The 26,416-nt window shown below is 34.5% G+C and overlaps 1 protein-coding gene across 4 annotated transcripts in view; it reads right to left on the bottom strand.

Annotated features, from left to right (window-relative positions):
• Positions 1-1,580: 1,580 nt before the first annotated feature.
• The window catches only part of nocte (no circadian temperature entrainment), a 38,120-nt gene continuing 13,284 nt past the window's right edge, over positions 1,581-26,416 (bottom strand). For 3 of the 4 annotated variants that reach the window (XM_072528813.1, XM_072528811.1, XM_072528812.1), the window contains exons 10-16: positions 23,096-23,287; positions 22,086-22,524; positions 18,865-19,068; positions 17,632-17,970; positions 17,085-17,206; positions 16,508-16,637; positions 1,581-15,328 (exon numbers count right to left, since the gene is read on the bottom strand). In XM_072528813.1, the coding sequence (XP_072384914.1) occupies positions 15,153-15,328; positions 16,508-16,637; positions 17,085-17,206; positions 17,632-17,970; positions 18,865-19,068; positions 22,086-22,524; positions 23,096-23,287 (1,602 nt within the window). In that variant the 3' untranslated portion in view covers positions 1,581-15,152. Of the gene's footprint in view, positions 15,343-16,507; positions 16,638-17,084; positions 17,207-17,631; positions 17,971-18,864; positions 19,069-22,085; positions 22,525-23,095; positions 23,288-26,416 lie in introns of all 4 variants that reach the window. The other variant, XM_072528814.1, reaches the window with a different exon arrangement.

The raw sequence follows: 26,416 nt of genomic DNA, 5'->3' as shown, positions 1-26,416 counted from the left end.
CATAGACATTATTGCCAGGTCCACAGAATCTCTAATCGAAGCATTTCGATCACTAAGGGCGTCTGCACTTAGAATGGGATTAAAAATAAACGCACAGAAAACCAAGTATATGTATTATACTAGATCAGGCAACCAGATACCTAGACTATTAATTGATAATCTGAAACTGGAAGACGTGGACACCTTCGTCTACCTGGGCTCGCTGCTGACCAAAGACAACAATGTCAGCGAAGAAATTAAAAGAAGAATAGTGCTTAACAATCAGTGCTATTATGGCTTGAGGAAACACATGGCCCTAAAACTACCCAGAAAAATTAAAGTTACCATATATAAAACACTAATAAGGCCAGTGTTAACATACTGGTCTGAAACGTGGTCACTTACACAGAACGACTAAGAATTGCTTAAACGTTTCTAAGGAAAATATATGGAGGAATCCAAGAACAGGGTTTGTGGCGTAGGCGCTACGTTATATAGAAGTTTTGGGGAACCTGACGTTGTAAAATGTATTAAATTAGCACGCCTTCGATGGATAGGACATGTAATTAGGCGAGATGAAGATTCAACGATCAGAAAAAATTTTGACGGGGAAGAGTTGCCAGAGACAGGGGCAAATGGAAGATTGTTCTGAAGAAGGCTTTGGCTCATAACGAGCTGTAATGCCACTGATGATGATGAAATATAAAGTATGATGTTGTCTCTGGATGACGCAGTGTATTGCTAATACTCTGGGCAGATTTTCTTTTAAAATAACTTATAAAACCACGATAACGCCCAATCATGGCAGGTGCTCCTCTGTAGCTATCAATATATTTGATATGCGGTTTGCTTTTTCTAAGAAGTAAGCCTTCAAAACATAAAATGTTGATTTACCTTTAGTATCGGTTGTCAAAGTTCTCGCAAATAGTAATTCTTCGTGGATATATTGATCCATAAAAAAATGATCATAGCCAATAATAATGCTTCATTAACAGGTAAAATTGAGTCGCCCAGCTGTATAAATGGTGCTTTTGCAAATAATTACCCAAGAAGCTTAAAGATATATTTTTAGCCATATCAGATTCAGGCTTGTGTACAACAGTTTTTAAAACTGCTTCAACCGCTGGCAAAATTAACTGTTCTCCGATAGTATGCGGTTTTCCGGATTTGGCTATAAGCTACGAAACATTGTAACACACTCACAAACCATGAAGTTTCTCTTAAAATATTTAAAAATATTTCAAATCTTTATCTGTTTTATCTAGGCGACATATTCTCAGATGGTCTTTCAGCTTAGATGCCTTCTTGGCTTCATTGCTAAAAACTTCGTTGCATAAAAGGAACAAAGGCATTTGTTTGTACGGCAATGAGTGATGATTGAAATTTCTTGTCATTTACCCCCAATTTTTTTCGCCCACGTAGACCACTTGCGGGTTTTTATCGATCACTGGGGTCGATATAGACCACTTTGGGATAGACTGCTCTAGATCTTCATAAGGGACTAATATTTTATCAATTTTATCAGACAAACCACCATCAATACAATATTTTTCGTTTTCCTTAACGATTAAAAGTACAGGTCATAAATAAAACAAACAAACCATATTTAAACCATTTATTCAATAAGATTTAAATATGACGAAAGAAATAATTTAGCACTTTTTTGAGTTTTGCATAAAGAAAAAAAAACAGCTAAGTCTTTTTCAACGTTTATAAATCTTTATACGTCCGTGAAAACACCTCCAAAAAGTCAGTTCTTTTGTCGTCGTTAAAAAACCATTTTCACCAATAAATTAAAAACATCTGGGCAACTTCTATCCAAAAAGAAAGAGTCTAAAAAGTTTTTTTATATCACACTTCGAACTTTTCGACACATTTTACAATATTTTATATATGCTACAAGTATGTATGCTAACACCACTAAAATAATGAGCTAACGAGACTGCGCCGAACGGCGGCGAAGTTAATGGAACGAGGCGAAGCTTTTACGAAGCAACTGTTCTGCAGTCTCTGATATACAATAGTAAATGGATCCGACCCTCTAATAGGGGGGATATATATAGTAATGTATGTAAATTGAAAATACTATAAAAATGATCTGAACTGTATTTAAATATATACATAAGAAACACATATTACAGCCGCTGCATTGATATTTTATAAAATTTAAATTCATAAGACATTATTTGTATCCATTTGAGAGAATCTGTCAGTTGTCAATAAAATATTTTAAACTAAATTTTAAACGCGAATCAGCCTTGAGCCCTTGAAATATAGCATTACTGGATACAAAGTTACATTTTTCAATTCAATTTTAGTATGATTACATCTTCACTATAAAAAATTGGACAATTTCGGCACTGACATACATATAGATGTATATATTAACATAATATATGTTAATATATACACCTATGTGCGCACAGTACTGGTCAGTTAAGAAGAACCAGAGCAAATCCTCATTTTTGTACCGCTCTAATCTGATCGATATTATTCGATATTGACACCGATCACGACAATTAATAATTCTGAGTCCACAATTGAATCGGTCTTTTCAGAAACATATAAGCCGAAACGACATCAGTCTCGATTTGCTATAAACTACAACTTAATATAAATACCCATTCCATTCGAAAACAACATGAGTCATCGACTGATAATGTTTCGGCGCGGAATTGTCATTTGTAAACAAAACTATCAAGATGGCTGCAATAAATGGCACGAATCTGAATTTAGAACAAAGTAAAAAAGACAATTATAAGTCTACCGAGGCTACCTTCAGTAGAAATGGAATAACAAACCATCATAACGAGCACATTTGAGCCGACGAAAATCCTCACGCCAAAAAAATGACTCATCACCAAAGGAGTTTCAAAGTTAATGTTTGGGCAGGAATTGTGGATAACAATCTAATAGGCCCAGTATTTCTTCCCAACAATTTAAATGGTGATAATTATTTGCAGTTCTTGGCAAACGATTTACAAGAGTATTTGGAAGAAGTGAATATTGCAATAAGACAAAATATGTGGTTTCTACAAGATGGCGCTCCACCGCATTACAGTAATGAAGTCCGGGAATACCTTTGCAGGCAGTCTCCTGGTCGGTGGATTGGAAGGGGTCGTGACGCTACTATTTCTTGGCCACCCAGAAGTCCAGGTCTTAACCCCATGGACTTTTGCTTTTGGGGGTTTATGAAAGGGAAAGTGTATTCTGTAACAATAGAGGACGAACAACAATTGAGGGTATGAAGCTGCAAATCAATTTCGTCAGAAAAATATGATTTTTCAGCGCATTCGGGTTGCCTTATTAAAACGATACCGAATGTGTATTGGAGAAAATGTGAGTCATTTTGAACATTTATTATAATATCATATTTATAGAGGTTATAGACATTTTTTGTACTTGTTAATTTATTTAAGCCATTTATTTAGTTGCACGTAATTTTTTAAAGGTTAATGAAAAGGGCCGCAACTCAATAAAAACTGTTTTTTGAAAAAAGTGATAAGAGGCAAAAAACAATTTTAAAAATAATGTGTTAAACTAATGATGCCACAAAATTCATTTAATTTGAACGTACTCAAAAGTTTGGGGGGATTTAGGGCTGCGCACCCCCCTTAAAATTTTTCTGTGCACTTAGATTTTGTTGTTTCTTTTGTATGAAAAATGCTTTCAGAACAAGAAAGTAACGTGTCCATTTTTATTACAAAATGTCAAGTAGTTTAGGGAGATAATGCAAAAAAAAACAATTTTTATTTTGTAACTTCAAAGGGCTGTAACTTTTTTTGGGTACACTTTTGTACTAAGGTAAGTTGGATTCAATCAATTTATTTTTGTCCCCGGAATGCGTGATTTAATTTATGACATACCTTTTTGAAACACCCTGTATAAGTAGATATATCTGTTGGCGAAGGAACTATAGAGGGGGGTATTGTGTAGATAAGGATGCCAACTGGCATTATATTTCAAGGAATAGGGCCGTAGTACCAACGATAATGATTTTGCACTCAGTGCAAAACTTTCCCTATTAAAGGCTTGTATTAAATTCAACCAAAAAAACATAAATTATTATATAAAAATCAGAATTATAAATAATAAATTCAAATTAACAAGATCAGAGGCTGTAATTATGTATTTTCCCTTTTTTATCAATAGACTATTAAATTTAGAACATTTATGACACAGAGTAACTCGACAGCTGAATTATCTGCTAGATCAATAGTTACAGTTATAGATAGAAGATAGTATATGAGGTAAAAAAGGTAGGATCAGCGGTAGAGCTACTCTATAAGAGGTAAGACATAGTGGAACCTTAAGTAAATCATCGCTTTAAGCTTTGAACATCTCAAAATCACACCAAGTGTTTTGTCGGGACATCTGTAAAAACACTAATGACTATGCTTCAACTACGCTGTTCATAAAAAACACCTTCAAATGTATGTATATGATTCTGATATTCCTTTTCAGGTATTAACAGCCGTAGAAAGTTTTTAAACGTTAATTTGAATGTTTAAAAGGTGTGAATAGAAGCTTGAATGAATACATCAAATAAAAATGTATCAATCAATAAACGCAAGGATCCATTACATCTTGATAAAAATGAGTGTTGTATATTTATTTTATAATCGATTAACAAGTGTTATACACCGTCGATTTTAGACCCTTTTTATTATGTTTTAGACCACATTTGTTATCCATTGAGAGTTACAGAATGTTTTTCATCAATCGTTGTACTTTATAATATTCACCGTTCATGTTGTTGAACATTTTCTTTTACCACCTTAGGCGTTATTCATAAATTTTAGCAGGGTGGTAACAAATTAGTAGCAGTAGAAATAAGAATAACTTAAAAAAGGTGCAGGAAATTGTTCTAAAATGACGTCACAATGGGCGGGGCTTAGAAAACCTTTCCAAACCTTTCTAATTCGTGTGTATTTGTCTCATAAAAAGTTGGAAATATTATTTTTTTAATTGTTTGAAGACTAAATAAGGAGTTTTGGTTATGAAGATTCATTCTGTGCGATTGGTATTATTTGTTGTTCGCGAATTTGTGAGGTAAGAATACCAAATTATTAAGATATTTACTCTTAATGTTCATGTTTTCTATTTAATGGCAACAAGAAGCACAGAACCGTGAAGAGTGGCGAAAAATGGGAGAGACCTATGTCCAGCAGTGGACATAAGAGGTTGCATGATGATGATGTTCATGTTTTAAGTTTATGTTATTGTTTGCTTAAAACTTTATTATTATTTTTTTACTGTCTTTCAAGGTATTTTGTTGTTTTTATCAAGGTTATTTTAAAATAAATCATTGAATACATTTACGAAGCTGGAAAATATTTAAATTAATGTTTTAATATATAAAATTTGAAGTGTAGGTAATACTTGTAATACTCAACATTCTCATAAATTTGGCAACGTCGCATTTAGTTCTCAATATGGTGGTCTAAAAAGTTTAAAAATTTTAATTTTCAAAGTTATTTATTTAAACCAATGTATTTTCCGCATTTTTTTAAACGCTTAAAACAATGTATAATTTCATATTTTTAAAAAAATTTTGTCAAACCCAAAATTTGAAATTACTTTTAGTCACTCAACAAAAATTTTGCAATGTTAATGCATACCATTATAATATAAGTATAAACATTCGGTTAAAATATATGATTATAAAGTACTACGATTATATGAAAGCATTTAATATATTTTTATCTATGTCTTCCAACAGATTGTTACCTCAATCTTTTTCTCTGATATATGTGATCATCGTCTCCCCAGCGTCTAGTAGGTCTTTCACTATTTACTTTAACTTATCTTCCAAACTAATTTTTGTTTGTAATTATCTTCATTACCCGTGAATTAAGGGTTGTTTTTATCGTTTTTATGTACATATTCATATCATCTAAACTGATATAGTTCATCCACCCGTTTTTTGCACATGTACGGTAACACCTACGATTTTTTTTATCTACCAGACTCTTATTATCCACAGAACCTAAAACCCCGAAATTAAGACCGTTTTCCGTCCACAATTTAATACGGTAAAGGTGATCGGCACGCATATTCGCCGATCCCACTACGTACAGAAAGGGCAAGTAAATACGGCCCTGGGATTGGTGATAAATATAGCAAGGGGATATTATGATTTGGCACCAAATCTGCCAAATTCTGCCGATTGGTGACTTATCTCTTGCTATTTTGACGCTCCGTTCGGCTCGCGGAGATAAGAATACGGCCGAGGTCAGAAGGCCCTGCCTGTCGTAAGAGGCGACTAATGGGTAGGAATTGAGAGGTGGAGAGCCGTCGCTTGTGGTGTCGGGTCGGCACTCGAGGCGTTACGGTCACCGGTCTACACTCCTAGTATCCGAGACGAGACTCTCGTGGGACCACTCTACTCTCATTCCAAGAAAACCAGGCGAGGTTGAACGAGCTGAGCCCGTACACACCTCTTTTGGCTTTACACCACCATTAGGGGCGTCGGTGTCTCGGCACGTATCCCCCTGAAGATTTAAGAGTGGTAGAGGAGAGATCCTCGGCGGCGACCTGTCTACGTGCGAGGTGGAAATTCTTCTGCCTGCTTCGCTTATCCGCCCGTGGGTGGGATAACGGGTAGGTGCGGTAATCGCAACACAGGTACAGTAACGGGGAAGGTGAAGCCCCACGAAACGTTTCTGGTATACGTGGCGTGGCACCTTCATTTTGGTGTCGGACTCGTAGGGGCAGTGGAAGCGCTAACGGTCGTATGCCGAAAGGCCAGGGTCCTGCCAGTTTTTATAATTGGAGGGCACAAAGCAAAGCTATGCTATTTTAACGACACGGGTCTCCTCTATTCTGCTTATGTGGTTATTTCATTCTTTTTTTTTTATTTTGTTTCCATTTATTTATACACTGTACGTTACATTTTCTTCTGTTTTCACTTCTCGTTCGATCTCTCAGCGTATTTCCTGTAATTCTTCTCAGTACTCTCATCTCTGCCGTTTCCTGTAGCCTTTGCGTTGTGGCTGTGTCGGGTCTTGTTTCTGAGCATATGTCATTATTGGTCTTACACTGGCTTTATAAATTTTTGACTTCATCTCAGTGTTAATGTGTCTGTTTCGCCATATATTGTTATTAAAGCATCCTGCCAGTCTATTTGCTTTTGGTACTTGACCTCTCACTTCTTTGTCCAGATCTCCATAGCTAGACAGTGTAATTCCCAAGTATTTTATTTCCATTACTTGTTCAATACTGATGCCATCAATTTCTATTTTACATCTGGTTGGTTCTTTGCTGACTACTATTGTCTTAGTTTTCTGAGATGAGATTGTCATATTAAATTCTTTTGCTCTTATGTTAAATCTGTGGACCGGTCTTTGCAGACTATCTTCATCTTGGGCTATCAATATTGCGTATTCTGTATCATCTTCCTTTGTTAACGCTTTTGATGATTTTATTCATGATTAAATTGAAGAGCATGGGGCTCAATGAATCCCCTTGTCTTATTCCGCTGCCTATTTCTATACGTTCTGTAAGTTTTCCATCTATTCTGACTTCCATTTTGTTCTTTTGGTAGATGTTTTCGATAGCTTTTATAATATATAGGGGAACTTCTCTATTCAACAGAAGATTGATTACATCTTTGAGTCTTACTCTGTCAAACGCTTTCTTTGGGTCAGACACAGAAATGCTGGTCTATTATACGCTAGTGATTGCTCCGTAATTTGCTTTATAACGAATATTGCATCTGTACACGATCTTACACTACGAAAAGTATGTTGTTCATCTGTTAAACTTATCATCTGATTTATTAGCACTAGTAACATTTCAGTTAAGTTTTAGCGTAGTATTTAACAAGTTTATACCTCTGTAGTTTTCTGGCTGTTTCTTTACCTCCTTTTTTGAATAGTAGAATTAGTTATTTCTGCTAATTTATTGTTTTATAATTTTATTAATTAATGTTGTTAATTGTTCTGTCATTGCTGCTTTACAATATTTCAGTAATTCGTTAGGTATTCCGTCTTTACCTACTGCTTTTCTGTTCTTCAGGTTTTCAAGTATTTTCCGAACTTCCTGTAGATTTATATTAAGTTCATGAAGCGCCATATTTCCTTTTGCACGCCGTAAAAATTCGTATAAATTGAATTATGGAATTATGAACTTTACGAAATCGAACATTAAGGTAATGGATAGGCGTCATAATAATTATTCTTGAAAAAAATTATAACTTCGAGGCCTCAAAATAAATATAAAATTTAAATATTACAAAAATGAGGTATAAACAAGAACAAACTCGAAATTCCTAGTCTTTCATCACATTGCTGTCTTTGTTTGATGTATTCTATTGATGACAGACAATCGGTTTAATTTCATGGTTTTAGATCTTTCAGTAGAAACGATATGAGATACAAAAATTTTTCGTGAAAAATGTTAAACATGTGCAAAGAAAAAGCGGGAACTTTAAGCTAGTATATATTCTACAATGTTGCGTCTTTTTATACTCGGTGGTTTTATACAGTAAACCTTGGTCATCCCAGGCATATTTCGGCAGTATTCACTATACATATTAAAATTAATACTAGACCAAATGTTATTCGCAAAACTATAGTACAAAACAGAAAGGGAGCGCCTGCTAATAAAAAACATTTACATCGAAATTTTTAGAAGATTTGACAAAATTACAACATGTTCTGACTGTACAGTTTGTTTAAAATTTTACTAAGAGGTATTACAGTGAGAAATATGGGGGAAGAGTAAAAATGATACAATGAGATTATTGAAATCGATGTGAATTATGAAACCGAATGTGTTAGTGCTATTGTGGCTCGTTGTCTATGTATATATTTCCACAGTATACAAGGTACGCCGGGCAGTACTAACGTACCGATAAGAAGAGGGAGATTCGATCGATAAAAGGCAAATCTTTTGTGTGTGTACTAATTTCTATTAAATTTCTAATGATTAAATAGGATGATCATAAAAACATTGAAAATAAATTAGAAAAAAGCGCTTTGTCGAGAATAGGTAAAAAAAGACGACAATTGAAACATTTGGTAGAATTACAAAATATAGTGAATAACACACAAAAAAAAACAGAAACTAGGCTGATAGTATCATATGTTTATGGTAACATCATTCATTTGTTTTTTTATAGAGAAATCCTTTTCAATGGTTAAATTTTTATTTACTAGTAAACTATAATTTTTGATATTGTTCTGAAGCTATTTTCTTGTGGCATTTTAAATGAATTACTATTTATCGGAAATCTTTTTTTTTTCGATTGGCATTTTAGAAGTGAAAATTGAAACGTCAATAAACTTACTTTAACCTTTAATTGTGGCTTATTCCCATTTAAATAGTAATTAATATAATTTTTGAGTTTAACTGCTCATTTTATGAAGATTCATGAACGTACAGTTGAATGAAGAATTTTAATCAAATGGTACCAATATTTTTCTGGCAGAAACCATGATGTACCATCACTAGTAAATACAATAAGGCAGTAGATGGTACCAATCCGGAAGTGACGTCACAAAGCTTATAGCGCCCAAACGGCTACGTACATTTTACGTCAAATGTCACGTGCAGCAGATAACCAAAAAGGGTTCCAGACCTAAAGTAACGCCACAAAGCCTTTGTGGTACTATTATCGTCTAGATTGCTAACAAATGACACATTTTTAACAATTTTTTTTTGTATCCTATAACAATCAAACTTGTTTTATATTATACAACTTTTAAAGAGTACATTTTTTTTCCAAAATTGCTGCTCCATGGCCGACAGTTAATATCTGAAATATAAAATTCGAAAAGGGTTTTAAAAATGAAGTGCCCTTACGTAATAGTTTACCAGCAAAATTAAAAATTGTTAAAAAAAAAACAAAATGGCGGACATTTGAAAAAATTGTTCAAAAATTGACCCTTTTTCGATTTTTTTTAGACACAAAAACTTTATTATTATTTTTTTGGTCAAATAGTGGTACACTACCATAGAGAAAACCAAAACAACATAATTTTTCTCAAAATCTTTAATCTCTGAATCTTGTAGGTTGATTTTAATAAACCTTCATACATTTTGTTCGTTTTGGTTTTCTCTATGATAATTTATCAGTATTTGACAAAAAAAATAAAATTTTGTGACTAAGAAAGACTAATTTTGTGATTAAGAATTATCAATTTTTCTGGAAAACTAGAGTCCGTTCCAGAGATTAACTGTCCACAGATGAAGCAGTAATTTTTTGACGGAAAATTTTTGGCGATATCTTTAAATTACACGAACAATTGAAAAAACAAAAATTTTGTAATCTTTTATATTAAAGAAGTTTAATTGTCATATATAGTAAACAAGATACAAAAAAAATGTTGAAAATGTGCCATTTTTTGGCATTCTAGACGGTAATAGTACCTTAACTTCAGTGTAACGTAAAAATCTAACCTAAAAATGTGACACTTCCCAAGAAATTTGACACGCAACGTTACATTATACGTTATACATACATTGTTGCATTCATCGTTAAACCCCACGTGTAGTAAATAATAAAAGGCAGTGCGAGACATGAACTTCTCTAACGTGACATTTGACGTGAAATATGACACTTCAAATTTTACTTAGCATTGCGTCATAATACGTCAAAACGTATAAATTTGAATGCTAAGAGCTGTGGCGTCACTCCCGGTCTGGAACGTCTTTGATCATCTAATTTGTGGCATTTCCGTTTTACCCCGTATATACACTAAAATACCGAAAAATATTATTAATCTTTTTGCGTCTCTGAGATTGATAATATACACATTTTTAGTCTGTTTATAATAACACAAATAGCTATTTCGTTTGACCTTGATCCGCTTGGATATTACGCATCAAATAAATATGAATCTTTCCACTGAGGTTGGTAAGAGAGTGATGCGGGGAAGAGAATGATTTGGGTGATGAGAAGACTCTTCGATGGATCTTCTGCGAGAGCAGTTGATTTAATTGTTGAAGTCATGGCGAATTTGTCAAATTGGGAATTCGAAAGTGTGGTAGTCGGAGAAGCAGATTGAGTTATGAACGGGAAAGATCTTTTTCGGTGATAGTTCCAAAAAACCGGCAAAAGTTTTCGTTTAATTCCATGTGTTAGGAGGTGACTTAAATGTCAAAATGTTATTTGACAGTCTTTGTTTAGTGAGTTAATCACCGTTTTGTTAGATGCTGTAGTCCATACGAAAGGGATTTGAAAAACAGCGTCTCTAAGGTTTTATGTGAAGACTAAGTAGCTGAGTATTGAAGAATACATATTGTTATCATCAGGATAACCTGAAGTCCAATTGTATGTTTGACCTTCCCAAGATTTGTCCATTTTCCATCTCATAAGAGTCGAATCCAGATCATTTGAAGTGTGTGGGGGACAGTGTTTTTTTTTTGTATGTAATTCCAAGAAAAGAAAAGCCTTTCTTTCTAACCAGCAAAAGGATTTGTTAAACGGCGTCCATTTTAAATAGTTTAGGAATCTTCTTCTGTATTGTTGCGCAGGAAATCTCTGTAAGTATTTTATTTCTTTTTTGACGTGACAACGTCTTAAATTAGGTTGTGGCTCGGAGTCACTCATGAAAAAGTGTAACGCCCGCTCACGTCTGTTACGATGAGTCACCGAACGAGAGAGAGGCCCGCCGGACCGGCGAATGCCTTGCGTCTCTCTCCCACTCAAACATGATCGGTCCGCTGCACGCGCAGCACTAGAGAATTAGGCGCGTTGAATCGGTGCGTGCTTGTGTCTCTGTCTTTCTCGAGCGTTCTTGGCGTTGGAAAACCGAGAAAGCGTCATAATACAAGTTCACACGTGTGGTTAAAGTATCGTCAGCTGTGTCTGTAGTGAAAATGTGGAGTGCTTAGATTCGTCATTTACAACAACTACAACAATAAAGGTAAATAATTGTACACTAATATTTCATTATCGTAAACTATGATTGATTGATTAATTGTTAGATTGACACAAAAGTTGAGAAACTGAGTTTATAGGTTATGTCATACTATTGACAAATGTTGATAGTGTTAAGTAAATTATTAGTTTAAATCACTCTGCAATCAATCGTAATTCAGTCGATTGAGAAGAAACAGCGCGTTTCAACTGCAAACAACTATTGTGCAATTTAATAATATTCATATCAATAAATATTCTACCGAGAAAAAGACGTTGTCACGTAAAATCTTCGCCCGTAAAACCGACTTTACAGGCAACCGATTTTTTTTTGTAATTAGCCCTCCCAGTCCTTCAAAAAAAGAATCCTTTATTCACGACCTAGCTCTCCAACCAAAACACGAGTAGCCGTTCGCAAACGTTTCAGTTTATTTGCTTACCCCATCTCCAGCCCAGTTATTGTTCAGGTCCCCCTTTCAACCCCCTAGAAGCAATTATATATTGTTACAAGTGACACCCAACGTGGTAGGCAAATTAAATTGCTATAATTTAAAGTTTTTTTAGTTTTTAATATAGTTTGGTATACAACAATGCGAGCCAGCCAATCGTTGTCGTGCGAATGAGCTTGAAGTCGTTATGTTATTACGTTAACACGACAAAAATGTGTTTTGTGCCATAACTACATGTGCAATGACAGCAGAATATCAATAATATATGCCAGAATGAAGTACGTACCTCTACGAAAATTATCTATGTTGTCTAATCTCAAAAGGTGCGAGTGATCCACGGTAAGTTGACGCTACAATGCGTCCAGCGAGAATACGGCTTTGAGCTTCACCGGTATTCAAATTTTTAATCGTTTTTTTCATAAATAAAAAATAAAATTGTTATTGCAAATAACGAGATCACAATTGCTTGTCACAATTTCGCCCATTGAGTATTTATTCACAGCAATTTTTCTTAGAATACCCACCCTCGTCTCTTTGACACTCAATTTTGAAATATCCCTCATAAAATACACACATTTAGGTAGTTTGATGTAAAAATCGAATGACTACGTATGAATAATTTATTTTCTAAACAATAAATAGAGCAATAACCCGAATGCTAATAGTTCATGTTGCAAATTTACATAACTATATTACTAACATATAAAAATAAAAAATAATGGTGTAAAGACTGAGTGAAACACAAACTGTACACTACAAAAAATGTTCAATTCCATCAAGCGTTTTTTTTTTTCGTAAATCTAATATCGCGTTATTACTTTATATACGCATTTTGAGAAATCTTTTAGGTTTACATTACATACAGCACCAAAATAATCCAAAGTGAGATAAACGTAAAACTATTACGATTGCACGGCATCATATCAAAAATATATTAAAATATTGTGGAATATGATTTATATTGTAAGGATAGCCTACCCTTTTTCGACGCCACTGGCTTTTTTATCGACGTCATTGGTTTGCAGCTTAGAAATAACGATATAAAACAGCTTTTAGTACATATTTGCTTTACACGAGTTTTGGACCTAACAAATACAAGTGTGCGCAATATCAGACTGAATAATAATTTTGCAAATGACTAGCCAATTTCTTAATTTTTTAGATGAACTTCTAACCGACATATCAAAATTATCAGTGCACAGTCATGTTGATAGACAATAAACACTACACTATTTAGAAAGTGTAATGTTGGTTGCCTTCTCAAGCAATAGTACTTTATACAGACCATTTTCGATTTAATCATAGTTTTCTTTATCTCTAGACCGAAACACTGAAATTTGGCAACAGTTTAGGTAAAGCCTAACACATTCTCGGAACTATCTGTCTGAACACGTATTGCGATGATCAGAACAGGCGATTTTTGATATAGCTCGTGTACAAGTGACATAAATTTGTTTATATTTTGTACAGAGATTCTATAATTAGTAATTTTCGAATATTTTGGATAACACGTTATTCGTAAATGTATATGAAAGTTTTTTACCAGCAAGTTATCTATGTTTATTGACTCTTTAAGGTAAACATATACAGTGCTAGTCAAAAGTCCCTTCCCCCCTCATATCTTTTGAATGGTTATACTTATAATAGTGAAATTTGGAGGGAGGTAATAAACAGACGTAGGCTTCTAGTAGTCATAACAGGCGACGTAATAGTGACAGATGACGTTACAGCGCCACTGTAACAGGACCTTATGGCAAGTGATACCTAGTTTGAAAGGTATTGAAAATACCTATTTAACCATACTAATTTTATTTGAGTTTAAGCTCACTTTGATGAATAAATTAAATAAATACTAAAATTGTAGTTTCGCATTTAAATAATAAATATTAAAACCTCCGCCCGTGGTTACTTGTCAAAAAGTTGACGTTTTTCAATTCTCTAATTGCTTTTACGTCAACGTCAACTTTTTTGAAAATTTACCAGAGGCGAACGTTAGAATATTTATTAATTAAATGCGAAACTACAATTATTTTAATATACCTATTCGATGATACTAATTTTGTTTGAATTTAAGATGATTGTGACGAATAATGTTTTTATAAAATAAATTATTGTCCTAAATGCCTGCTCAAAAATTAAAATTTCATTAAAAGCAATTTAATTCATATTATAATCACAGACATATAATATTGGCATAATTGCTGTATATTTCTTTATTAGACAGCACCCTAATGCGGGTTTTTGTAATTTCAGCATTTAATTTACTATGTACCGTAAGACCTGAAGATGCATAGCAAATTGTAGTATGCGAAACCGGTCGTTGGTGGTAGAATTAAATATATTTTTATTTTGTTATCTTTAACATATTAGATTTAATAAAACAAATAGATATTTCACTAATTTAGTCAATTTGACACGCCGACACGACGTTGCCAAATTTATTGTTCCGGCCGAGAGAGGTAGTCAGTCATAGTTGAATAAATAAAGTATAAGCAGGGGAGGTACAAAAATAATGGTTTTACGTTTACTAACAGAAATATATACGTTTACTTCCACAAAATAATTATTAAAAGATCATTAAACACAAATTCAGTTTTTACTTTTCTTAGGCCAGCCATTAGAGACTAAACTAAGCTTCCAAATACATCACATATAATAATTAACACTATTTCAATTGCAAATTAAACTAATTTGAGTCAATATTTAATCGCTACACATTAGAAAAATTAATAAAAATCAAACGCGCACTTTTCACTCTTCCTAAAAGTTCATCGCTACATCGACAAATGTCTCTAGGGGCTGGCCCAAGGTAGTTTTTGGTACTTAAATTAATTAAAATCAAAACAAAGGAAGATTGTTTAGTCTTTTAACGCAGCAGTTTCTTCCTTTATGTTGTCCTTTACCTTTTCGGCTGGAACATTGACAGAGCTGCCGGTGTTGGCGCCTAGGGAGGCTTTTCCGCCGCCAGACGAATTGTTGCTGTTGAGAGATGCGTTTTCGGTTATTTTTCCGTCGTCAGACTTTTCGTTTTGGTCTGAAACATTTTTTCTACAATAATTTTCAAAGGTTAAAAAAGGTAGTGTAGCTTTAAGTAAATTGAAATGTGTGATAATCTGTGTGACAAAACAAACTAAAATTAACACAAGCAAAAAATTGATAAAAAGTATAATGAGGAAATAGATGAGATTGTATACAGTACGAACAGTGTGAGGTGGATGAAATGGAACAAGGCGAATGAAGCACTTATGTAAAAAATTGCAATAAAACTTAAAGATAATTTTTACAATATTTTCGTATAAGATTCAGAAATCAGAACAGCTCTCCATCAATGCTCAAATTCACATATTGGTTACGATATATTGATCATACATTTGTCATCTCTTCATCGGGCTAGGATTTGGTTTCAAACCCATCTAGATAGTATGCATGCCTAGTATTCAGTTCACGATGGAGATGGAGACTGATTTATATTTACATTTACCATCTCTAGAGGCCATCACAAAGAAAAATGGGGCGGCTGGACATGGAAATTTTGCTGATGGTGGAAAATCCGCATATTTTGTCGGCATTCTTTGATAATTGCCGGCAGGTGTGGCACATGTGTAAGAGAGTTGTAAGCAACACCCGCTTCCAAGAGATAGCTGCAGCCACTGACTTTATGTGGCCACGCCTATCGACTTTATGTGGCCACGCCCATTGACTTTGTGTGGTCACGCCCATTTACTTTATGTCAGCTGTCAGTTGTCAATCCCCCTGTTAATCCAGCATGCCAATTATTATATTATAATGGCGTGCGAATCTTATTTCCAAAAAACTCGATTGATTTTCTAGCTGTGGAAATTTCTATAATGAAATTTGCCTCTTTAAAGTTTGCTTTTTGTTCTTAAAATTTTCTGTAAGTTTCTACAACAATTTTTTTTTTCCCAAAAGTTTGTATTTTATTTTCATCCTAGCAATTTCTTTAGGCTATTTGATATGGAGTGTGTTAATTTCATCTAAGACCGTCTAAGAATCAAGTTGAGAAATACTTGTCCAAAACCAAAAGTAGCTTAAAGAAAAAAGATACTGTAAAGTGATAAATGAAAGGGATTGATGACTATTGTGAAGACACTGTAAAGAACTTGATCTGAGCACTGCTAAAAGTGATCTACATTAACGTAATGATACCTTTAAATTAATATAATGCAGTAACAAGAATAAGGAGTTAACTTACTTTGATTTCCATAATACTGTCGGTTTGGTGTTTTGTTGGAATTGTTTCTATGTTTTTGATTCACAGAATTGTTTTGCTGCATTTGTTGGAAGTTTACTGGTCTCTGGATTGGTGCTGGATACCTCTGCATCTAATATAAAAACATAATTTTAACAAAAAACATAAATGAAATACTAGACTTTCAATGTCAGAGTCAAAATTATTAACTATTTGTATTCCAATGTTTGATCCGCGTCACTTACGACCCCTTTGGAAGAAGGCAGCAGAGGAAACCTCTTGTTCAGTGTAATTCGACTACCTAGAGGCCAAAACCAACAGCCTGGGGAGAGATTCACACACATTAACTCACAGAGTATCCACTTCTGCATGTTAATATACATAAATCCCTCCTCTGGCTGTTGGTTTTTATCTCAAGTATGCTGAGGACTTGTGATACCCTAACCAATAGCCTTCTCCTGCTCCTGAAGAAGCTACTTACAAGAGTAATGCAACTTTGAGATGTATGCACAATTGGTTACGCACCCAGAAAAACCCAGATGTCGATTAGTATAATTTTTAATAGTATGTATTTACTTACATTAGGATTTTGTTGACCGCCGACTGCTTGGTACAAGTTATATTTGTGCTGTGCTGTAGGACTCGATTGCGGAGGAGGATGTTTGTTATTCTGTCTAGATTTTGGAGACGGAATCTGAGGTCCTGCGCACAAAAAAAAGTAACTATGATATTTGATACTGTGATTAAATCACAAAACATTAATACATTACAAGTTTGTTTTCAAATTTTAAATCAATTGTATTAAAGAGAATTTATTGAATTAATTTTTTTTTCGCAGTACTTTCAAGCTTGTCCTGGCATAAATTATTAAATATTAAATTGTTAATTTTGTCTGTTTAATAGTTCCCTAAGATGCTTTTCCCATATACCCATAACTGCTTCTGTTTCACTCGTTATACATACTATATTGTATATATGTGTCCAATTGAGGACATTTAAAAAAATGAGACCTATGGCGTCAATTATGATCTATATACACACCAACAAGCATACAATAATTTTCTGGTATTCAGTAATATACAATTATGAAATACTGTCTGTCAAACATATAAAACAACTCCACTTACCTGAATTAAAAACTGAAGATAATACCTCCTGGCTACTAGGACTCTTCAATTGCTGAGGCCTCCCTGTCTGGTCTCCTAAAGGCTGGTTCCCGACACCCTTCATGTACGCCGGTAAGCCGGACCTGAACTGCTGCTGTGCCGTCAATGCGGCAGCTACTTGAATGGGAGTCGTAAGAAAATGGGAGTGGGAGTTGAAGTTCTGCAAACCAGTGTTGGTGTGCGATTGGCTATGAGTACCAAACACGTTTCCTTGAAGACCATAGCCAGCTTGGTGTTGCTGGAGCTGTGCGGACCCCATGGTGGAACTGCCCGGTTGTTGATAGTAGCCTGTTTGGGCGCCTAGAAAAATTTCGCAATAATTTGTAGTTTACACCAAAAGAATACTAAAAACATACAATAAAAAAATGTTTGGGCCAGTTCAAGATTGTGATATGTGGGGGACTAAATATTGAATAACAAAAGAAATTTTATGGCAGAAATGGGTGGTAAAAGACCAAAGGGGTGATACAAGTAGGAAGATGAACATGTTTTAAAGAAAATTTATGGTACAGAAATAAGTCAAGAAGGCGTTTGCCAATACAGAAGAGATCTGATAAGGCAGAGTAAAGTAGAGACTTATTTAAATATAATAAATTCCTTCAGAGATTTACTAACAGTATAAAAAATGTATTAACATGCCTTCCTTCCTCAGAGTCTCTCTTCAATCTGTCACTGCCTGATTGGTCTCGATAAAGATGAAACAAGTAGTGTGAACTAAGATAGACTTTTAGAGAGAAAAGCTAGGTATGCATCCTTTCTTATGCATAATATGCTACTATATAGAAAATAATTCACAAAAATTTGTTTCAGGAATATATAAATATTGTCAACATACAAAATCATATGATGTACCGTACTTGAAGTACATGATTTACATTGTAAATTAAGTGAAATAGTCGAAAATGTGGCTTAAAAATTTAAATTGACCATTTTACTTGATCATTATATATACACAGCTCAATAGAGAATACCGTTGAGAATATCATACGTGTGAACTTGCCTTAATATGGCTTGAGTTGAACATTTGATCATCTGCCACTAAAATCACTCATTGATACTGGACAAAATGTATAAAACTCCTGAATGTACTTCGTTTTGCCGTAAATATAATATTTATGTCAATTTCTTGTAGAGCGAATTAAACGCAAAATTCAATTCTTTAATACCTCCAGGTAGTAGGAAAATTTTTGGTACCTGTCGATCCGGAATAAAACGAAGACGAGGGTTGCAGACCGGGTACGACGTTGTTCTGAGCCGGCGGTACGGGAGCCCGCTGCATCACGCCTGCGCTGGATGCCAAATAGTTGGCCTGTATCGACGGATCATAGGGTATGAACACCTGCTGGCTCTGCTGAGATTGCTGCTGGTACGCCTGACCAACTCCACCAGCTTTAGTTCCTGGTAAATAAGTAATTTGATTCATTTATAATTATTTAGTCTAATTCAATACAATAACTTCAAAATTTCTTCAATTTACAAAAAAAATTCTTTCAAATTAGAACTTTTGTATAATTTCGGTGCCTCTTGTTAAAAAAAAACATAATAGGCGAGGCAATGAAGTAATAAACCTACCAAATTTTTAAAGTAGGAAGGATGAAACTTGTTGCATTTGATTCGTATGAGTGTCAGGAAATTTTGAGAATAAAAATGATGATGTGGAAAATTGCATTATTGAACAATAAAAATGGCTTTTCCATAGTGCATTTCGATTTCGAATTGATGAAAAATGATAAATTTGTAAATCGAAAATAATTGACAGAAATTAGTTCAATATTACTACTGGGGGGGTTTTGCGCTCACTAACATGAATATCATAACGGCGATGTTCTCCGAGGCACCTGAGCCACGTCACCTGGAATTTTTTTGTCTCCCGATACAAAATTAGTGCAAGCTCGTTACTTATGGGGTTTTGGAGTCCCTGAACACTAATACCATGTCGGTGATGGTGTCCGAGACACATTTTGTTTAGAAGAGGGCTAGTCTCTTGTAGTTTGTGAATCGGAGACCATCGCCGTTATGATATTCGTGATCAGTGACCCCAAAATCTCACGAGTAACGAGTTTGCACTAATTTTGTATCGAATCTTCACAAAACTCTCGCAGACAAGTCCCGTCCTGGCACCAGGTGCCTCGCACATCATCACCGAGATGATATTAGTGTTCAGCGACCAGAACAACCCCATAAGTAACGAGTTTGTACTGATTTTGTATCAAATTTCCACAAAACTCCAAATAACGAGGCCCAAACTGGGCACCAGGTGCTCGCACATCATCGCCGACATGATATTAGTGTTCAGCGACCCCAAAAACTACCGAATAACGAGTGTGCACTGATTTTGTAGCAAATTCCACAAAACTCCAGGTGACGAGAGCCGTTCTGGGCACCAGGGGCATCGGAGACTATCACCGTCGTGATATTCATCCCAAACACTCCCTAATAACGAATTTGCACTGATTTTGTATCGAAATTTTATGTAACTCCAGGAGACAGGGCCCAGTTGCACAAGGTATCGCCGTCATGATATTCGTGTTCACTTGCCTCAAAAATCTTCGATTAGTAATATTGAACTCATTTTCGTCAAATATTTCCGAATTACAAATTTATCATTTTTCATCACTTCTAAATGCACTTTGGAAAATGCATTTTCCTTGTTCAATAATGCAATTTTCAATTCCATATCATCATTTTTGTTCAGAAAATTTCCTGACACTCATATGAATCGAATACAAAAAGTTTCATTGAGATCCATCTAGTGCAAAAATTTGGTAGGATTTCGTCTTTTCACTGCTTCATTGGCTCGGCTAAAGATATGTTTATATGCATTAAAAATATTTTAAAAAAAGTTAACGTTAAAAATATTCTTGGGAGTATTAAATTTTACGGATTTTACACCTCATTTACTAGATTATAAACTATACGACAAAGCTTAGTGAACTAAGATTAAACATTCCATTGTTGACCCCATCAATGTTTTGTCATCCCCATCAATCTAATAAAATTTCACCTAATTGTTGTTGAAATTTTAATGGATTTGAATTTGTAATGGATTTAATTGTAAAATTGGTAAATATATTTCTTAAGTTTAGATTTCATCATTTGACCATTAAAGATAGAGGTTATTAAAAGGTAAACATTTCGGAAGAGGGACACTTATAGTGTAATAGATCAGCGAACTTTTTAGTAAACTACAAATAAAATGACTTAAACTTGTTTAGGTAAATAAAATATTTACTGTAATTTATATTAGAAATCCACTTTTCTCTTTACATTAATTTTTGCTTATAATTTGAAAACGAACAGAACTTCTTCTTCTTCTTCTACCTCTTTATAAGTAATTCTGCTTGTTCTTTGGCAGATTAATACCTCTATGGAAGGTCTTATTCCGCTACCTATTTCTATAGTTTCTGTAAGTTGTCCATCTATTCTGACTCCCATTTTGTTGTTTTGGTAGATGTTTTCAATAGTTCTCCACCCAGGAAACTTTTAAAATTCTTCTCTAGCACTACATTTCGAAAGCCTCAAGGGCTATTATACTCTAGTGATTTCTCAGTAATTTGCTTTATAACGAATATTGCATCTGTACACGATCTTCCACTACGAAAACCCTGCTGTTTGCTTAGCGTCGTTTGTTCTTCCTCTGCATATAGCTTTTTTAGTTAGTCAATCCACGTATCCTTTTCTATGTGTTTTGGTTCTATTAGTTCCTTTACCGCCGTTCTTTAACCTCTCATGAAGCGCCGTATTTCCTTTTGCAGACCGTAAAAAGCATGTTCCATTTCTTTCGAAAAGCGTTCCCAGTGATCACTTTTTATTTTTCTTAAAAGTGCATGTCGTTTCTAATTATCTTGTAATTATGGTATACCTCTTGTGTTTTGGTTGACATGTATTTCAGGTAAGCCTTCTTCTTTTCTTTACATTTTTCCTTCACTTCTGTACAAAACCATGGAGTTCTTTGCCTTGGGAACGAGAACAGAACTTGAATTGACTATTTCTTGTTGTAAACCGTTTGAACATAAATAGGTTTTTTGATGTCAAATCTCTACAATTCTACAGGGTGTTAATGTTACTAGGAAATTAATAAAAAAAGACGTAATTATCTTTTAAACTTCCTCATATAATATTGCAAAAACGAGAACAGCGAGAAGAGTCCAAAAATGTAGAAATATACAAGGTGTTATATAAAAAAAGTATGGTCCTATTTTTTCATATCTCTTACGAAAAAAGTTATTGAACTTTCTCGCACTAATACCGCACCCTGTATAGATAGTATAGGAAATATGTCGGAAAAACTGGGTAAACTATGCCTGCTTCATGATGACTCACGGTTCAACTTAGCTTTGTCGTATAGTAGCAATAAAATAATTTATTTCAATTTGTTGGTGTAGATGCATTCATTTATATTTATGGTTACTTACCGATAGCGCTGATGGGCTGACTGCTCGGTTTAACAGAAGCCGACATTAGGCTATTACTAGTTGAACTGATCAGAACTGTAGTCGGATTGTTGAGCGGTTGAGTCTGGCCGAAAGTAGCACCCAACCTGTAGCTGCTGTACAATTCTGGCGGTCCTGGAGCGGTGGGAGGCGGGGGATGGGGGGGAGGAGCGGCGGTTGGCAAATAAACGCTCTGCGTTGAATATGGGCTATTTGCCGTCTGGCCGAGACTGTGATAATTGGGATATTGAGAGAATTGAGAACGTCCCTGACCTCCCAATTGGTCTATTTGGAAAGCCCCGTATAGACCGGCTGTCTGTGCGGCAGCTTGAATCTGTTGCGTGGAATTGTACACTAACGGTACTGTAGGAGGGGAGGGGATGGCTGAGATGCCGTATTGTGTGTTTCCTGAGAGACTGGCCTGAAAAAACAACATAAATATGTTCATAAGAAAATTAGTCTATAACAAAACACTTTTTTACAATGCATGTAATAAATCAATCTTTTAAAAAGTGTAAGAGACAGTTATTAATTAAGTAGGCAATCTCATTAATTTATCTGATATCCATCACTTTCGTCAATTATGTTGTAGTTACGGATAATGCCAGTTAAAATGCAAGTTTAAAGAAATTATCGAAAAAAAAACAATATCGAATTTAATAGAATATTTTAAATATGTAAATGATAGGGCATTGTATAACCTTATTAGAATATTTTTTTAGAAATTTTACTTTATCTACAATAATAAATTCATTCAACAAAATTCAAAATTGTTTGTCTTAGAGATCTGGCTCGAAGGACCAACAATACAGGCGAGAAATTAAAATATCCGTCGGCGACCGAAGGATGATAAAAAAGAAAAAAAACTGAATATTGTAAAGTGATTTATCCCGGCATATGACAGCTTACTTATAAACGTAGAAACAATTCTGAGTAAGAATTCAGAAATCCCCTTCGTATTTATCTATTTTAACTATTATAAAAGCGTTTACCTGGTAGCTAATATGTTGATTGGCTGTATACTGAGGTCCCATACCAACACCGGCACCTAAAACCGGTGGTATGGGAGGGGGAGACAGGGGATTGCCCATCAAGCCAGTAGCAACAATTCCGGAATGGGGTTGGTGACTGGAAGAACTTAGTACCGTCTGTCCGCTTCCAGATACCTGTTGTGTAGGCTTCACCTTAAATTAAACATAGTTTGTATTGATTTGGAAATAATTTTAAAGATTCGAATAAAATTTATTTGATAAGTACCTTATACTATTAACTAAATGCAGACAGATCTTTGCAAAACTGTCCAGAAGTATGACTTAAATTTAATTTTAAAATGCCGCCACAAAAAGTAATACTTACTATGTGAATGGCAGACGAAGGAATTAGTTTAACTATCGTAATAAATTAAAATTATTTTAAAATAGGATTTAGAAAAAAAATATATTTCTGATCACTTTTGCTTTAAATGTGATTAAAAAATAACATGAACAATTGATTTATCCTGGATTTATCGCATTTCTACAAATCTTAAAACAAATTGCTTTGGATCTAAGTAGAGTAATGCTGTAGTATGCGTTGATTGACCTCCTTTTGTTGCAGATTACATGCGACCTACAAAAAATTAAAGATTCTGAGGAGAAAATGCAATCCCTTTATTCTGATGTTTTGAGACACTCTTAAAAAAATCAAGTGAACAAGAAGTGTTTAATGAAGATCTTTGTCGTGCATTGGTAGCATCCAATATATTCTTGTCAAATGACAATTTTAAATTTTTTCTTCAGAAATACCGCACAATTAACATTCCAACCCAGACAAAATTAAGAAGGAATAGCACTTCTTTGTATTCTATGGTGACTGGAAAAATCAAAGAAATATAAAGTAATTATTTTTACTTATGCATGGATGAAACCACTGATTCCGCTGAGCGTTATATAGCTCATTGATTGATTGGAGTTCTTAACCAGCAATCCTGCTCAAAAGCACATTTTATTCCTTGCAAACAGATAGAAAAAACGAATGCTTAAACTGATACATGATTCTTACAAGAATAATTAGAGAACTTCGTTCTACCAGATCCCATTCCTTGTGAAATTCTTGCTGTTCTTATCCCATACTGCTTATCCCTTTCGTGACCGGCTGACACGATCGTGAGCTCATGTTTATATGGGTATCAATATCAAAATAAACATATTTTTACTGGGATAGATGATTCAATATGTTGTGTCTATCATGCATTATCAGCACAACTGAAATTATTTAACGAATTCGCGATTAGTTTGCAATAGAATACCCGAGAAGATGGCTGTGTATTTTGATGACAAAACCGGTAAACGTAAGTAAAAGATATTTTGTTTTTATTTTATGTATTTATTTTATGGTAACGGGTTTGTAGTATAAGTAAAGTTTAAACTTCGTGATAATAAACAAGATTTAAGAAATTATTGGTTTGTTTGTAGAGATCTTGTCCCATAATATTTGAATATCACGATAGTGAGTTGTCGTCACAAATACAATTTTCAATAGCAGGAAATTAAAAATACTAAATATTTATTGGTTTAACTTTTTATTAATTTTTCTCTATTTAAATGATACAAATATTTTTTTTCTAATTACAGGTGTGCCTCTTACCCACGATTTGGCTCTAGAGTTATTAAATGATGGCAACGAGTCTGAAATAGAAGATTTAGATGACGAAAATGATGATGCTTTTGAGGTTCAAACATTTGAAAATGACATCGATGACAAGTATATTGAAGAAACTGTATTGGATGAAGAACCTGTTCCTTCAACGAGCTCTTCTTCAGCAAGGAGGCAATGGAAAGACACGACATTTCAGCAAAAAATCATAATTATCCAGAAAGTACACCTAAACCAATCAGAAATGCTATGGAGTACTTTTCCGATTATTCAAATAATGGTTTCTTTGATTTAGCTGCAAATTGTACAAATAATTATTATATGCGTAAGACAGGTCACATGCTGAACACAAACAGTGAAGAAATAAAGAAGTTAATAGGTATACACTTGATTATGGGATGCATCCCTTATCCTAGACTTCACATGTATTGGCGTCAAGAGATGCAACTTCACATGGTATCAAGCCAAATGTCACGAGACCGTTTCAAGACATTGCGTACAGCCTTGCATGTAGTTGATGAGGACATAGCACCTGAAGGTAATACGAATGCACTTTGGAAGGTACAACCCATCATAACTGCAGTTAAACGAGCATGTGACAGATTAGAAAGACATCCAGGTAATTATTCCATTGACGAACAGATTATTCCTTTCTGTGGAAGATGTCCAAATGGTTTAAGACAAGTAGTTAAAAACAAACCGCGACCTCAAGGCCTAAAAGTGTTTGTGACTACAACAAGCGACGGTCTAATGATAGACTTTGAGGTATATCAAGGTGCAAGGACTCCCTTCCCTGACAGATCACTTGGAGTTTCCGCAGCTGTGATTATACACCTATCAAAGTCAATTCCTCCAGGAAGCTGTCTCTATTTTGATAGATATTTTTCATCAATACCCCTCATTGAACGTCTATCTCAAATGAAACTTCATGGAACAGCTACTTTGATGATGAATAGACTTCCAGATCGGAGAAAAATACCTTTTAAAGAAGATCGTTGTATGAAAAGAGGCGAATCACAGCAATTTGTGTGTGGAGACTTAGTTGTTGTTAAATGGAAAGACAATAAATCTGTGCTTATGGTATCGAATTGTACATCAGCTGACAATACAGTGAATGTGAATCGCTGGGATAAAACTTCTAAAGCTTATATTCAAGTTTCCATGCCAAAGCTTATTCACAACTACAATACCAACATGGGAGTGTGGACGTTCTAGACCAAGGTATGGAATATTATCGCACATTCATGAAAACAAAAAAATGGACCCTCAAAGTAATATTGCACTTTATAGACCTTTGTGTAGTGAATGCTTGGCGCCTTTATATAACTGAAGCCATCAATGCACATATTCCGAAAAAGAAAAGAGCAGATTTGCTTCAGTTCAGATTAGAAGTAGCCGATGGTCTCATTGGAACGAAAACTAAAAATCCTTCATCAACAAGTGAAGACACTCAATCTATGGATATTGATCCAGTTGTAAACCAAAAAAGGTATCGACCAGCCAATAATCCAAGTGACTCAAGGAGGTATGATTGTTATGAACATTTTCCTATTTTTGATGAAATTCCAGCTCCTAGAACATGCAGATTTGAAAATTGTTCTAGTAGGTCTAAAGTTAGATGTGAAAAGTGCAATGTTTATTTGTGTTTGTCACGCAACAAGTCCTGTTTTAGAGATTAC

Source organism: Diabrotica undecimpunctata, chromosome 4 (assembly GCF_040954645.1).
Source record: "Diabrotica undecimpunctata isolate CICGRU chromosome 4, icDiaUnde3, whole genome shotgun sequence".
NCBI classification, from domain to species: domain Eukaryota; kingdom Metazoa; phylum Arthropoda; class Insecta; order Coleoptera; family Chrysomelidae; genus Diabrotica; species Diabrotica undecimpunctata.
This window is presented reverse-complemented; position numbering and strand designations above follow the sequence as displayed.